This window comes from Cherax quadricarinatus, chromosome 4 (assembly GCF_038502225.1).
Source record: "Cherax quadricarinatus isolate ZL_2023a chromosome 4, ASM3850222v1, whole genome shotgun sequence".
Lineage (NCBI taxonomy): Eukaryota > Metazoa > Arthropoda > Malacostraca > Decapoda > Parastacidae > Cherax > Cherax quadricarinatus.
Genome location: NC_091295.1, coordinates 19,876,483 through 19,892,547, shown reverse-complemented (window position 1 = coordinate 19,892,547; position 16,065 = coordinate 19,876,483). Strand labels below are relative to the sequence as shown.

Below are 16,065 nucleotides of genomic sequence, written 5' to 3'. Positions count from 1 at the left end.
CACAAATACAGTTACATAGATTATCATACATAGCAGCATGTGTAAAGTACCTAGGATAACCCAAAAAAGTCAGAGTGACTTACGTATTTCCATTGGGGTCCTATTTTCAGCTAATTCCATTGTTCCAGTCAACCAAACTCATAACTATTTCTTTAGAACTCCATTTGTTCTAATGACTGAGTACAAGAAACTGCCCATTTACTGATTTCAACTACCCAATAACATGGTCAGAAATTGGCAATTTGGCCAATTTCATGCAAATTAAAAAATATGCCAATTTCAAAATAGGGTCCAGAATGAACAATGGCTCTAAAATAACATTTTCTTTGTTCATCAGTCACGTCTCCAGGCCCCTCTGATATTACTCTTGCTTTCTATTTTGAATTTTTATTCAAACAAAAATTAGAAGATTTCCTGTTTTGCAGACTACTGGAATATTGTAATAAATGTGTAAATAACATCAACCCATTCATGACTGCATATTAGAATGGCTAGTTGGACATTTATTGGACAATGACATCATTTGTTTACTCTTGAACATCAAATCATATCAAATCAAAGTTTATTCTCTATAAGGATTACAATGCAAGGTTTACAGATTTTGGTTATTGTGTGGTTTACATGTAGTAAAATACTAATTACAGAGGGGGCCACTAGAACACCTAGCATGGCTAGGCATTTCGGGCAAACTTAGATTAATTCTTAACCCTAAATTATAACAAATTGTGGAGTAAGTTGACTAAATACTAAGTGACAAATACTAGTTTGTAAGTTTAGCAATGTGAATGCTTTTGTTTTGGCACAATACATAGTTTCTATATTGGAGTATCACAGGCAAACTTATGACTAGTTAGAAATCATTATTTTAAGATTAGGATACGTATTTCTGTGCTTATAGTCAAATGGGTGAGTGAGTGTAAATGTGGACCACCAGGTGGTTTTTATGTAGTTAGTTGATGGGGTGTATCAGGGAGATAAGATGTTTTCTAACAGTAGTTTTGAAGGTGATGAATGTGTCTGCTGTTCTAGAGTTTTCAGGTAGAGTGTTCCAGATTTTAGGACCTTTGACATACATTGAGTTTTTGTAAAGGTTTAGTCGGACAAGGGGAAATGTCGTAGAGATGTTTGTGTCTGGTGTTATGCCTGTGGGTCCTGTCACAACTATCAAGAAAGCATTTTAGGTCAAGGTTAATATTGGAATTTAAGGTCCTGTATATATAGATTGCATAAATCAAATAAAAAATCAAAAATCAAACATTTCCTCTACTTTGAGCTCCATTTCCAGGTTCTTTTCATAGTAAAACCAATCAAAATCACCTCTATAATATGTTTTCCATTCTATCAAATGAGACCAAGAAAATGAGAATATAACCATAAATAAATACTATACGAAAATAGACCACAAAATTGGCATTTTAATTAAAAAAAAAAAAGGAGTTTTTTTACTCATTATGCACTGCATACTGCAGGATTTTTTTATATGGTGCACACTGACCACACAGACCCATTCTCTCACATGTGGGCCTACCAGCTTTCTCCTGCTTGATTTGAAGCCACTAGAATTTATGAGTATATATACGACAAACACGGCGGCTCGTAAGACGTATATATACGACCAAAACAGTCAAAGGGTTAACATCACACTTACCTTTATTGACTCTTGTTGGTGTATGGAAGACAAGTAGGAGGCAAGAGGAAGGAGAGTTTATTATGCTTCAATATGACGCTAATATCATCTCTACGGCTTATTTACCTATCACAATTCATCTAATATGACATAATAAACAATATTAATAACATAGAAACATGATATATACTCTAGAATGAATAAAGTATGTCATAATGTATAAGAGGAGTAAGTGGTGGTGGTGGTGGTGTGGGGTTTATAAGGGCTACTGAAAGAAGCCATACATATTAGTGGTGGTGGAGGCAGCAGCAGAAGCCACCACCACTATTCACACTTAAACAATATATGTAATTTATAAATAAGAAATATTTACATTTTAATTTATAAATAAGTAAGTTTATTCAGGTATACACAAATACAGTTACAGACATAGATTATCATACATAGCAGCATATGTGTAAAGTACCTAGGATAACCCAAAAAAGTCAGTGACTTAGTTCCATTAGGGTCCTTTTATATTTACACTTATATTTACTTTTATACTTACACTTTTATATTTACACTTACCTTGGAGATGATGTTAGTTTAATTAGTTAATTTGATGGAGGAGATTCTGGTAGAGGTTTAGGGTGGTGGAAGATAGCAGGCTGGCGTATGTTCAGCGGCCCGATACACATCCAACAACACTGGAGAGTTATTTTCGTGTCATTTTTCTATCGCTTACTCGCTTAACCCTTTGAGGGTCGCCAGGCCCTCTCAGAGACTTGTTCTCAGGGTCGCCAAAATTTCAAAAAAAAAAAAAAAAAAAAATTATGAAAAGACAGAGAATCTTTTCTCGATCATAATGACACCAAAAGTATGAAATTTGATGGAAAACTTACGGAATTATGCTTTTACGAAGTAAGCGGTCTCGACGATGTTTACGCATCGGCAATTTTGCCCACATTGAGCCCTATTTTCGGCCAATTCCAGTGTACTAGTCGACAAAAATCATAACTATTTCACTAGAACTCTGTTTTTTCTATCGAATGAGCACAAGAAACCACCCATTTGCCGATTTCAACTATCCAATAAAGTGGTCAGAATTTAGCAATTTTGCCAATTTCACACAAATTTCAAAAGATGCCAATTTCCAAATAGGGTCCAGAATAAACAAGAAAGACATTCATGGCACTAAAATAACATTTCCTCTGTTCATTAGTCACATCCCCACACCCCTCTTACATTTCTTTTGCTTTCCACTTTGAATTTTTATTCTCACAAAAAATAGAAGATTTACTGTTATGCAGACTAGTGTATTAGTGTAGAAATGGTATAAATAATACCAGCGCACTTGTGAAAGAATATTAGATTCACCAGTTGACATGTATTGGACGCGTGGCATGATTTGTTTACTTTTGAACTTTGGCAAAAATCGAACATTTCTGCTACTTTGAGCTCAATTTCAAGGTACTTTTCATTGTGAAACCAATCAAAATCGTCTCAATTTCTGTAATATGTCTTCCATTCTATAAATAAGACCAGGAAACTAGAATACAACCATAAATACCATACGAAAATACAGTGCAAAGTCGCTGTTTTAAACCAAAAACATGGTCAAAGTTTTTTTTTTCTCATTACGCACTGTGTGCTGCAGGATTTTTTTTTATACTGCGCACACTGACCACATAGACCCATTCTTTCATATGTAGGCCTACCAACTTTCTCTCACTAGATTTGAGGGCGTTAGAATTTAGGCATACTAGTACGTCAAAAACCCTGGGTCATAAGCCATACTAGTATGTCCGAAACCCCCAAAGGGTTAAAGGAAACATTCTGCCACGAGTGGCTTCTTCAGTCCAATGTATATATTTATTTTCATAGAGAATTTCATAAGGTGTAGATGATTCTACAGGTACAACTGTGAACAAATATTTTTATAGGAAATGTGTAGATGAGGGAAAATACTGTAATCTCAAATTTTATTAAATAAGAAATATATCCACTATATACACCCAAATGAAAATTTATCTTAAAAATATCATCAGTTGCTTTTAAAACTGGTAAGAAAATGAATATTTCATCTAAGTCAATTCAAATTACAAGAAACTTAATGCTGTGTTCCCTGAAAATTGTTTAATTAAATATCATGTAGGGGTATCTTCAATGTAAACGTTTCATGAACACGCTCACAATTTCACGCTACTTGACTGTTTCTTAAATGATGTACAAGTGTACATAGATTAGCATTATACTGTAATATACATTTCTGTGAGCAACTGGTTCATCTGAGGTTTAATTGTAACACTTCATCAATATACACAACGTTTAACAAGTATGAGACCTCAATAGTGTTTGAGCATAGTTAAGAACAATTAAGCTTAAAATGTACCAATCCAACATATTGTTACTATGGTATGCATTTAAGGCACAAGAATTCTTTTAATATATTAAAATCTCATTAGTGAAGTTTACTATAAACTCTAGTACAAAGTACAGTTGAAACCCCACATTCATGAACTTCAAAATTCGTGAAACTGGAGTATATGTTTTAACTGAAGGGTATCTCACAAATGGCTTTGAATATATACAATTTCTTTTGGAGGTGCCCATTTTCTTAGCTTACCACATAACCCCAAGTTGAAAATTACCCAAAGAATTTTCTTCAAAATGTGCTCAATGGCTTTCCCTATGTTTACTGTAACACTTTTTCTATGAATGTCAATGTTAATCAGATAAGAGTGATATTTAAAGAGCTATAGGCTCTGCAACATAAAATAAAATTTAGTACTCTAAAATAAAATTTAGTATTCAAAGAGAATTTTTGTATTAGTATTTGAGAATTCAAGATTCACAAGGCCTCCAGGAATGTAACCTTCATGAAATTGGGAATTCAACTATCCAGGGGCTCCTACACATACTAACGAGTTGAGTTCTTAGTGGTTGCACTTATGAAGTAGTTGTGTTCCCAGTGTTTAAACTTCAAGTTTAAACAGTGTTTAAACTTGAACCTATTATATAGAAAATGATAATACCACACAAAGGATAATTGTATCCCATGTGTTCATAACTGCAAACTGGCACTGATAAAACAATTATTTTCTCAATATCATGTCTTTTGAACCCCATTCATAAATGTAGATCATCATAACTCAGGTGTTCATAAATCGGGGATCCCCTGTACAATAAAGTATAACAAGTTTTACACCGAAAAGATGTTTCATGTAAGCTATAAAAAATATAACAGAATAATAAATGTATTAGGTAGCATTCATCTGAGTAATGTCAGACCCCAGCCCATTAATCTATAAAAGCTTCAGAATATTAAAATTACTTTGTAAACTTTACAATAGTTATCTTTAACTCTGATTATAATAATGTCACTCAGGTAAATGGTCCTGGTGGCAATCTAATGAAGACAGAATATACTATTTTATTAAATTATTTTTGTTATCCTGTTACAATCTTATACATGTCAACCTTCTATCACATATAGTGTTTCAATATTAAGCTACTGGTACTGTTTACTGACACATTAACATATAATTACTGGATTGTCCTACTAAACAAATAATATTAACCTATTTTTCAATTATCAATGTTGGAGGTCTGTAAAGCTGTCCAATCACAACCTGTAAGAGAGAAGCAAGAGTTTGATGAACCTTATAAACAAAAATTTCAGTGTTTGGAAGTAAAATATAAATGATTATTATTTTATTCATGAATCCTGACTCTCTTGACCCATGAGGGTCATACAGTATTGTAATCTAAAAGGGATGGCTAATGAAAGGGGAGCTAAAATGGCAGAGAAAGTGTTTAGAGTGGACATAAAACAGAATTTAAAACCTCAGTCAGAAGATTACTGTAAGCCTTGAATGAAGTCAGAAAATTTACATCAACAGAAGGACTTTCAGAAAGGAGGGTACACAAAGTAAGTATGAAAGCTCTATTGAAGATATGACAAATTAAGGATAACACACACTCAGATAATTGGGGAATGCAGAGGTGTTGGTGAGTGTGAAACATAAGCCTGTAATTGTTTTGCAAGATAGTAGGATTGCTGGTCTCTTTTTCTGTCTCATAAACATGCAACATTGCAGGTATGTCTTGCTACTTCTACTTACACTTAGGTTACACTACACATGCATGTACAAGCATATATATACTAACCGCTCTGGGTTTTCTTCTATTTTTCTTCCTAGTTCTTGTTCTTATTTATTTCTGCTTATCTCCATGGGGAAGTGCAACAGAATTCTTCCTCCTAAGCTATGCGTGTCGTAAGGGGCGATTAAATGCCAGAAGCAATGGGCTAGTAACCCCTTCTCCTGTATAAATTACTAAAAACAAGGAAAAGCAAAAACTTTATAAAATTGGGATGTTTGAATGTGCGTGGATGTAGTATCTAGATAAGGGTAAAGAGGTATTTGTGGCATTTATAGATTTGGAAAATGCATATGATAGGGTGGATAGGGGAACAATGTGGCAGATGTTGCAAATTTATGGAATAGGAGGTAGGTTATTGAAAGCAGTGAAAAGTTTTTACGAGGATAGTGAGGCTCAGGTTAGAGTATGTAGGCGAAAGGGAGATTATTTCCCAGTAAAAGTAGGCCTTAGACAGGGATGTGTGATGTCATCATGGTTGTTCAAAATATTTATAGATGGAGTTGTAAGAGAAGTAAATACTTGGGTGTTGGCAGGAGGTGTAGGATTAAAAGATAAAGAATCTAATACAAAGTGGGAGTTGTCACAATTGCTCTTTGCTGATGACACTGTGCTTTTGGGGGATTCTGAAGAAAAGTTGCAGAGGTTGGGTGATGAGTTTGGTAGGGTATGTAAAAGAAGGAAATTAAAAGTGAATATAGGGAAGAGTAAGGTGATGAAGGTAACAAAAAAATTAGGTAACGGAAGACTGGATATCAGATTTGAGGGAGAGAGTATGGAGGAGGTGAATGTGTTCAGATATTTGGGAGTGGATGTGTCAGCAGATGGGTCTATGAAGAATGAGGTGAATCATAGGATTAACAAGGGGAAATAGGTGAGTGGTGCACTGAGGAGTCTGTGGAGACAAAAAACTTTATAATCCATGAAAGGAAAGAAGGGAATGTATAAGAGTATAGTTATACCAATGCTCTTGTATGGGTGTGAGGCATGGATTGTTAATGTTGAAAAAAGGAGAAGGTTGGAGGCAGTGGAGATGTCATGTCTGAGGGCAATGTGTGGTGTGAATATAATGCAGAGAATCTGTAGTTTGGAGATTAGGAGGTGTGGGATTACCAAACCTATTATCCAGAGGGCTGAGGAGGGGATATTGAGATGGTTTGGACATGTAGAGAGGATGGAAAGAAATAGAATGACTTCAAAAGTAAATAAATCTGTGGTGGAGGGAAGGTGGGGTAGGGGATGGCCTAGGAAAGGTTGGAGGGAGGGGGTAAAGGAGGTTTTGTGTGCAAAGAGCTTGGACTTCCAGCAAGCATGCATGAGCATGCTAGATAGGAGCGAATGGAGACAAATGGTTTTTAGGACTTGACATGCTGTTGGAGTGTAAGCAAGGTAACATTTATGAAGGGATTCAGGGAAACCAGCAGGCCGGACTTGATTCCTGGAGATGGGAAGTACAGTGCCGGCACTCTGAAGGACGGGTGTTAATGTTGCAGTTTTATAACTGTAGTGTAAGCATGCCTCTGGCAAGATGGTGATGGAGTGAGTGATGATGAGTTTTTCTTTTTCAGGCCACCCTGCCTTGGTGGGAAACAGTCGATGTGTTAATAAAAAATAAAAAAAAAAAGGTGTTGGACCATCAGCATTACCCGGCAACTCTTAAAGAGTGATGTTTTAGGTTTCTAGAAGTGTGCAATCAAAAAGGCCAAGGAATTTTTGTCTGTCTGCAACAGCCACCTTCCAATTATACCAGCACAAGAAACAGCAAAATCATCTACACAGAAGGAGATAAGCCCAAATTCCATAATGCTGCAACAGTGATAAACAAGATGGTAAACCATCCTGAACAAAGCTGAGAAAAACTAATGGGCCAAACTCAAAGAAGCATCATAAAAAGAAAAAGGAAACCTATCAGGGTAATAAAATCTGGAAAAGTACGCAAATGTATTTTCAATTTTCTGACAAACAGAACACAAAGAGTAGTGATAAATGTAGCAAAGTTCAGCATTAGCAGATTAGTACCCCAAGGCACAGTCCTGGTGCCTTTACTGTTCTCATTCTCATAAGCAAACATACATGAAAACCACTTGTCACAGTTTTGTATCATTACTTGCAGATACTAAAATAAGCATAATCACCTCAGTAGAAGACAAAAACTTCAAGATATAAACAAAGTTTTCCAGTGGGCAGTGTGGAATAACATGGCGTTCAATGGTGACAAGTTCCAACTGCTTAGATATGGAAAGAATGAAGAACTCAAGAGAGAGACTGTATACATAAAGCAAGAAGATCACCAATTAGAATTAAAGGAACATGTAAAAGATCTGGAATAATGTCAGCTGACCTCTCTTTCCAAGAGCACAATAAGGCAAATACAGTATCACAAAAACCAACTGAATGACAGGGTGGATAATGAGAACTTTAATTAAAAAAAAGAGGAAATAGTGCCAATAATGACACTTTTCAGATTAACTGTGCTCTCTCAGAGCTAACAGCTCCTTTCAGAGCAGGAGAGAGATCAGAGCTGGAACAGATACACAAATCATTTACGGCCCCACAGAGAGCCAATAAAGCATCTAAATTACTGGGAACACCTCAAAGTCCTAAATTTATAATTCCTGGAGTGAAGCAGACACATAATAATAGCCTCTCCTCACTTAATGATGGAGTTCCATTCCTAAGACCACGTCATTAAACAAATTCGTCACTAAGTGAGGAGCATACTGTAATGGTAAGGAGTTTGTGTCAAAAATCTTTGATATTGTTTTAATGTCACCTTTGCACCATTTATAACATTTCTGGTATATTTTTAAATGTTTATACAGTAGTGTATGTACTGTATATTGACATAAAAAATATAGAGGAAATCAGCTCTATACATTTAGGTATGAATACTGATCAGTTCCCATTGTAACTCTGAGGCATCAGTAAATGAGTACATCATTAAGTGAGGAGAGGCTGTACTGTATGTATGGAGGGTACTTGAGGGCTTGGCTTCAAATCTGCACACTTCTATAAAAATATACTGGAGTGAAAGACATGGATGAATGTGCAAAGTAAACCCAGTGAAAAGCAGGCAAACTGTAAGCACAATAAGAGAATACTGTATCAACATCCATGGGCTGAAACTGTTTAACCCTTTCAGGGTCCGTCCCGTAGATCTACGGCTTTACGTTCAGGGTCCAAACCGTAGATCTACGCCATGAGCTCAGCTCACTCTGATAAACTGTGAGTGGTACATTTGGGCCTAGATATGAGAGAATACATATATGTGGTATGTGTGCACCACATAAAACAGATCCTGCAGCACACTGTGTATAATGAGAGAAAAAAAATGAAATCATGATTTTTCGATTAAAACAGCAACTTTGCAGTGTTTTTTCGTATGTTTTTTATAGTTGTATTTGCGATTTCTTCGTCTCATTTGATAGAATGGAAGACATATTACAAAAATAGAGATGATTTTGATTGGTTTTAGCACTGGAAATGGCTTGAAACTGAGCTCAAAGTAGCAGAAATGTTAAATTTTTGCCGATATTCAAGAGTAAACAAACGACCTCACACGTCTAATACACATCAGCTGGTGGGTCTAATATACATTCACAAATATGGTGATGATATTTATACAATTATTACAGTATTGCATAACAGTAAATCTTCTATTTTTTGGTGTGAATAAAAATTCATTATGTGAATAAAAAATCAAAATGGAATTTATTTGTAAAGCCTCAAAACATAACTAATGAACAGAGGAAATGTTAGTTTAGTGCCAGGAATGCCTACATTGTTCATTCTGGACCCTATTTTGAAATTGGAATATTTTGAACTTTGTGTTAAATTGGCCAAATTAACAATTTCCGATCACTTTATTTTGTAGTTGAAACAGTTGACTTGGCGATTTCTTGTGCTCAATCGATAGAATAGAAGTAATACTAGTGAAATAGCTAAGAATTTGGTTGACTGGAATAATGTAATTGGCCTAAAATGGGAGTCAAAGTCGGCAAAATCGCCGATTCGTAAATATCGCTGACACATCAAAATTCGCGAGAGCATAATTTCGTCAATTTTCCACCAAATTTCGTACTTTTTGTTTTATTACCTTCACAAAAAGATTCTCTACGATTTCATAAGAAAAAATAACAAATTTTTTTTTTGAAAATTCTTGGACACTGGTGCGTGACTCCAGATTTGGGCCTTGGACCCTGAAAGGGTTAACCCTTTCAGGGTCAACAGGCCCTCTCAGAAAATTGTTCTCAGGGTCGCCTAAATTTAAAAAAAAAAAAAAATTATTTTTCTTATGAAAAAATAGAGAATCTTTTCCCGATCATAATGACATCAAAAGTATGAAATTTGATGGAAAACTTACGTAATTACGCTCTCGCGAAGTTAGCAGTCTCAACGATGTTTACGCATCGGCGATTTTGCCCACTTTGAGCCCTATTTTCGGCCAATTCCCGTGTACTAGTCGACAAAAATCATGAATATTTCACTAGAACTCCATTTTTTCTATCGAATGAGTGCAAGAAACCACCCATTTAACGATTTCAACTATCCAATACAGTGGTCAGAATAGCAATTTTGCCAATTTCACACAAATTTCAAAAGATGCCAATTTCCAAATAGGGTCCAGAATAAACAAGAAAGACATTCCTGGCACTAAAATGACATTTCCTCTGTTCATTAGTCATGTCCCAATGCCCGTCTTACATTCTTTTACTTTCCACTTTGAATTTTTATTCTCACAAAAATTAGAAGATTTACTGTTATGCAGACTACTGCATTAGTGTAAAAAATGGTATAAATAATATCCGCGTACTTGTGAAAGAATATTAAACTCACCAGTTGACGTGTATTGGAAGCTTAGCATGATTTGTTTACTTTTGAACATTGGTAAAAATCGAACATTTCTGCTACTTTGAGCTCAATTTCAAGATACTTTTCATTGTAAAATCAGTCAAAATCATCTCAATTTCTGTAATATGTCTTCCATTCTATAGAATGAGACCAGGAAAACTAGAATACAACAATAAATACCATACGAAAATACAGTGCAAAGTCACTGTTTTAATCCAAAAACACAAAGTTTTTTTTTTCTCATTACGCACTGTGTGCTGCAGGATTTTTTTTATACTGCGCACACTGACCACATAGACCCATTCTTTCATATGTAGGCTTACCAGCTTTCTCTCACTAGATTTGAGGGCGCTAGAATTTAGGCGTATTAGTACGTCAAAAACCCTGGTGCGTAAGCCGTACTAGTATGGCCGAAACCCTGAAAGAGTTAACACCACAAGATAGAAACACTGCAAAAAAAACAATTGTAGAAGTCTTCAAGGGGAAATTGGACATGTGCCTCTGCTAAGTGCCACCTTTATGGAATGAGGTTACATCTGTTGTTTTTAACATATATGGGATGACCCCCATATATAGGTTTTCTCTGCAAACATTATTCAAGGCAACTGATAGGGGTTTCTTGCAGCTCCTGATGAACATGGAATTCCACAAGTCTGGATCTCAGACAGAGTGCATAGACATCCTATTAATGGCCTTTTCAAAATCAAGTGGGGTTAGGGTTATGTCAGAAATTTTGGAGATGTTAGTTTATGGTCTTGCTTGTTAAAAATTTGTTTGGACTGACAACCATTAGTCTGATTCATGGATCACCAAACACAAATTCAAACTTAGTCTTTCACTCATTTCTTTGTAGCCATCAGTTTAAGTTCTATCTTACTTGAGAAAGGGCCCAATAATGGATGTGCTTTTTGCCCTGGATTTTGCAAGTGAGAAAAATATTTTGGATTGCTTTCAGTTTCATTAATGTTTGTAGCTTTCTCTGCCTCCCCTGGGCCCTGTATAATCCATTCAATTTGAGTGTGGTATCTTCCATCTCTATCTAGCACCTTTCAGAATTTCTGCAATTCTGCAACTCCACTTGTAAATATAGCATTCCTCTAACTTTCATATCTTCTTTTTCCCTAATGGTATGGTGCCTTAACCCTTAAACGGTTCAAACGTATATATACTGTACGTTCACTTGTGCAGCGCCCCCAATATTTTGAAGAAAAAAAAAATCTTTTTCTTTTTTTTTTATAGAAAAAAGCACATTTTTTTTTTTAAGTGTTTTAGAATAGAAAAAAATTAGGGTCAGTACTTACCAAGATATGAGGCCGCGAAGTTGGCACTTGGCAATCACCTGACGGCAACATGGAGCGCTGCCGCTTGCAGAAATTCTACATATTTACCATTTTTCTTCCATTTTTTTTTTTTCATTTTCTTGATTTTCATGATATGATAATTATGTTTTAGAGTAAATCTTTTGATTTCAATGCCAAGTGTTGTTTATATACCAATATTATATACAAAATTATTATCATATTGTCATAAACACACATGTACATACTGACAGGTGATTTTGCACACCTGGCTGAATCACATTCTATTATCTACAACTATATACAAGTATTTACATGTCCCACTGATGTTTCTAGAATTCCACAATTGTATGATACTCTATGAAGCATGGATTCATACAGAGTGCCACCTCACACTGATGACAAATGAATCATGTGTCCTTCCGCTGTTGGGGTCGTTTTTTGGTGGTAGCACACACAACACACTTTTTCTGGGAATTCTTCTTCTTTGGGATAGGTGGTATTGGTACCAGATAGTGACAGTTAGGAGTGATTCGGTCTGGCACTTCCCCCATTGGCTGTGGTTGTGGGACAAGTCGCTGTTGAGGGGCAGGTATAGGTCTGGTACCATACTTTCTTGCTATCTGTTTGACAACATTCAGAGAGAATTCTGGAAATAAATGGTATAAAATACCGACACAATGGAAATATAAACACATATGCAGTATAATGTGATCCTTTATTGACAACATTTCGCCCACACAGTGGGCTTTTTCAAGTCACAAACAGATCTACCTGGGGTGGAAGGTACGCGAGTATTTATAGTCAGGTTCAGAATGCTGAGGTCAGGTGGAGAATGCTGCATCTGATGATGTACCGAGTGGAGTTATAGAGTCTAAAATCTTGGGTAGCTTGGAAGGGAGATTGGATAAGTTTGTGAGCAGACCTTCTGCAGTGTTCTCCCATTCCTATGCTCTTATGTGGGATAGCGATGAAGAAGTTTCTTCACAAGTGGTTCAGCTATGTTATAGAAGCCACTATTCCGGTTGAAGTTGTCGGATATAGAAATAAGTGATGATTCCAGGATTCTTCGGTATTGAGTGTTGTCTTCTGTTTTAAAGTCTATCGAAAACCCACCAACCAGAACGATCTTCTCCACTTCTACTCTCACCACGACACCAAAACTAAACGTGGTGTAATTATAGGCTTCTTCCTGCGTGCACTCAGAATCTGCAGCAATGAGTTTCTTGAGGAAGAATGCACTATAATTGAACAAGTATTTTCTAAACTCCACTATCCTCGTCACTTCATCAGAGACTGCAGACGATGGGCATTAAACATCTTCAACACACCCAGAGAAGACACTGCCGAGAAGAGATACATAGTCCTCCCCACCAACTCCACTGCCAAACACGTTTCCAACATCTTTTCCAATACCTCATTCCAAGTATCTACCTCCACAACCACGACCATCAAGGACATTACCAGTGACAGACAGGACAAGCTTCCACCCTCTGCAGGGGTATACATAATCCCTTGTAATGAGTGCAACAAATTATACGTGGGCAAAACATCAAGGGACCTCCAAAAACGTATTTCAGAACACCAATACGCAAGCAGGTCTGACGATACAAGGAATGCCTGTGTACAACACCGTAATTCACACAACCACTTGATAAACTACAGAAACTCAAGACTTATCGCCACAGAAGACAACACTCAATACTGAAGAATCCTGGAATCATCACTTATTTCTATATCCGACAACTTCAACCAGAATAGTGGCTTCTATAACATAGCTGAACCACTTGCGAAGAAACTTCTTCATCGCTATCCCACATAAGAGCATAGGAATGGGAGAACACTGCAGAAGGTCTGCTCACAAACTTATCCAATCTCCCTTCCAAGCTACCCAAGATTTTAGACTCTATAACTCCACTCGGTACATCATCAGATGCAGCATTCTCCACCTGACCTCAGCATTCTGAACCTGACTATAAATACTCGCATACCTTCCACCCCAGGTAGATCTGTTTGTGACTTGAAAAAGCCCACTGTGTGGGCGAAACATTGTCAATAAAGGATCATATTATTCTGCATATGTGTTTATATTTCCAGAGAGAATTCTGCAAAACGTTGTCGTTTTCTAGAATTTATTTCGTACATATTGAATGCATTGAGCACTGCAATGTCTACAAGGTGAAAAAACAGTTTTGTATACTACTTGCGACTCCTACGTACACAGTCAACAAACCCTATCATCATGTCACACTTGTCAGCTAGTCGCATATTGTTCATATAGTCCACGACAGCAGCTGGCCTTACAATAGGTTCTTTGTTGAACCTCCTCAGTCTGTCTGTTTGTACCATCTCGTTTCTGTGGATGGATGACAGCAATGTCACGTCCCATGAAACACTTGCACTGCACCTTCAACACTGCCTCCACTGAACCTTGGCATATGTTTTCTATTCCTTCTCACTGTTCCACATACATCAGTATTGTTCACACGTAGGAAATCAGCGAGCATAGGGCTTGTATACCAGTTGTCTGTGTACAATGTATGGCCCTTGCCAAGGTATGGTTCCATCATCCTGCGAACAACATCACCGGAAATGCCCAACATCCGTCTGTCATCATCGAGTGTGTTTCTCCCGGTGTATACAATAGCACCCAACACAAGACCACTCTCACAGTCACACATAGCAAAAAGTTTTATACCAAAGCAATTACGTTTGCTCGGTATATATTGCTTGAATGACAGGCGTCCCTTGAACAGAATCAAGGACTCATCAACAACAATGTTCTTGAAGGGATAAAAGTATGCATTGAATTTCTGCTTCAAATACATAAACACTTCCCAGATTTTGTATTGAAGGACATTTCTGTTTGGCGCATTTCTGTCTGAGAAGTGCAACATTCGTAGCAACAGAGTAAATCTGTTGCAGGGAAGGAGGTCACGGAAAACTGGAGTGCTGATGAAGTGGTGTGTGGACCAGTAATTACGTATATTGTTCTTGTAGATATGTGGCATAAGCATGACAGTGGCAAGGAATAAATACATTTCAGCCATTGTTGTGTCTTTCCACCTGTGCAGCCGTGAGATTCTCCAACCTCTGCTGTGTTGTCCATGACATATAGGTAATAATTGTTTGTCTGGGTCACTATCAAGTTCATTATAGGCTCGTCAAAGTACAACTGGAAATAGTCTAACTCTGTAGACTCATTCATTATGGGACATTCTGGCTGGATACCACTTCCACCACTCACATCAAAATCACAAGGCTGTGGCACGAATATACTTTGTGTCCAGTTCCACTCACGATCACATGGCGCAGGGTGGACCTGTGGCATGGGGCGAGGGGGAGCAGGAGGGGGGACAGGAGTGGGGGGCAGCACATGGTTGAGGGGATGCCGGGCGGTCCTTTGTCTGCCCACCGACTGCGCCATGTGGTCTAGGCACCATGCCACCCACCACTACTTCCTCCATCCCTGCATACTCACCTTCATGATCACTTTCACTATCAGTGGCCAGGGTTTTGGATCGTGACCTGCCACGACCCTTGGGGACTGAATATGGCACACTGCCTGAACGTAGACAACGATGCCTAAAAGTACGCTTCACTTGTGAATAACGAACTTCACTATCACTCGACGAATCCTCAAATGGCATAAAATCAATCTCATCATCACTTACATCACTTTCATTATCACTAAAACACCAGGAAAATGATAGTTTCCTCTTGTGAAGTTGCCTATGAGTAACACTCACCACTCCAGAGGTGCTTGGCCCAGGGTCTTGTGTGGCCACACTGGCCACCCCAGAAGTGCTTGGCCAAGGGTCTGCTGTGGCCACACTGGCTACCCCAGAGGTGCTTGGCCCTAGGAGAGGTGTGGCTACCCCAGAGGTTGGGCTGAAGGTCATCTGGGTTATCGTCAACATTTTCACTAATTCCTTGAATATTACTAGCCCCATTGGTGTCAAATCCACTAAACTCACGATCTATATCACTTTCCTCGAATAGTAGAGTGTTAATACAACGAGGTGTGAGTGAATCACGAGGATGTGCCATGATGCTGACCCAAGATGAAGCTGAATGTAACTGGACCTACCATGTGGTACCCAGGTGTCCCCAATTTTTTTCATACGGCGCACACCCATTCCCTCATGT

At 37.5% G+C, this 16,065-nt stretch overlaps 1 protein-coding gene across 3 annotated transcripts in view; it reads right to left on the bottom strand.

Annotated features, from left to right (window-relative positions):
* The window catches only part of bcn92 (LYR motif-containing protein bcn92), a 165,966-nt gene that overhangs the window by 106,670 nt on the left and 43,231 nt on the right, over positions 1–16,065 (bottom strand). The window contains exon 3 of one of the 3 annotated variants that reach the window (XM_053770306.2): positions 1,464–5,238. The exons of the other annotated variants lie outside the window; for them this stretch is intronic. Coding sequence (XP_053626281.1) covers positions 5,188–5,238 — 51 coding nt within the window. The 3' untranslated portion in view covers positions 1,464–5,187. Of the gene's footprint in view, positions 1–1,463; positions 5,239–16,065 lie in introns of those variants that run through there. 3 annotated transcript variants of the gene reach the window in all.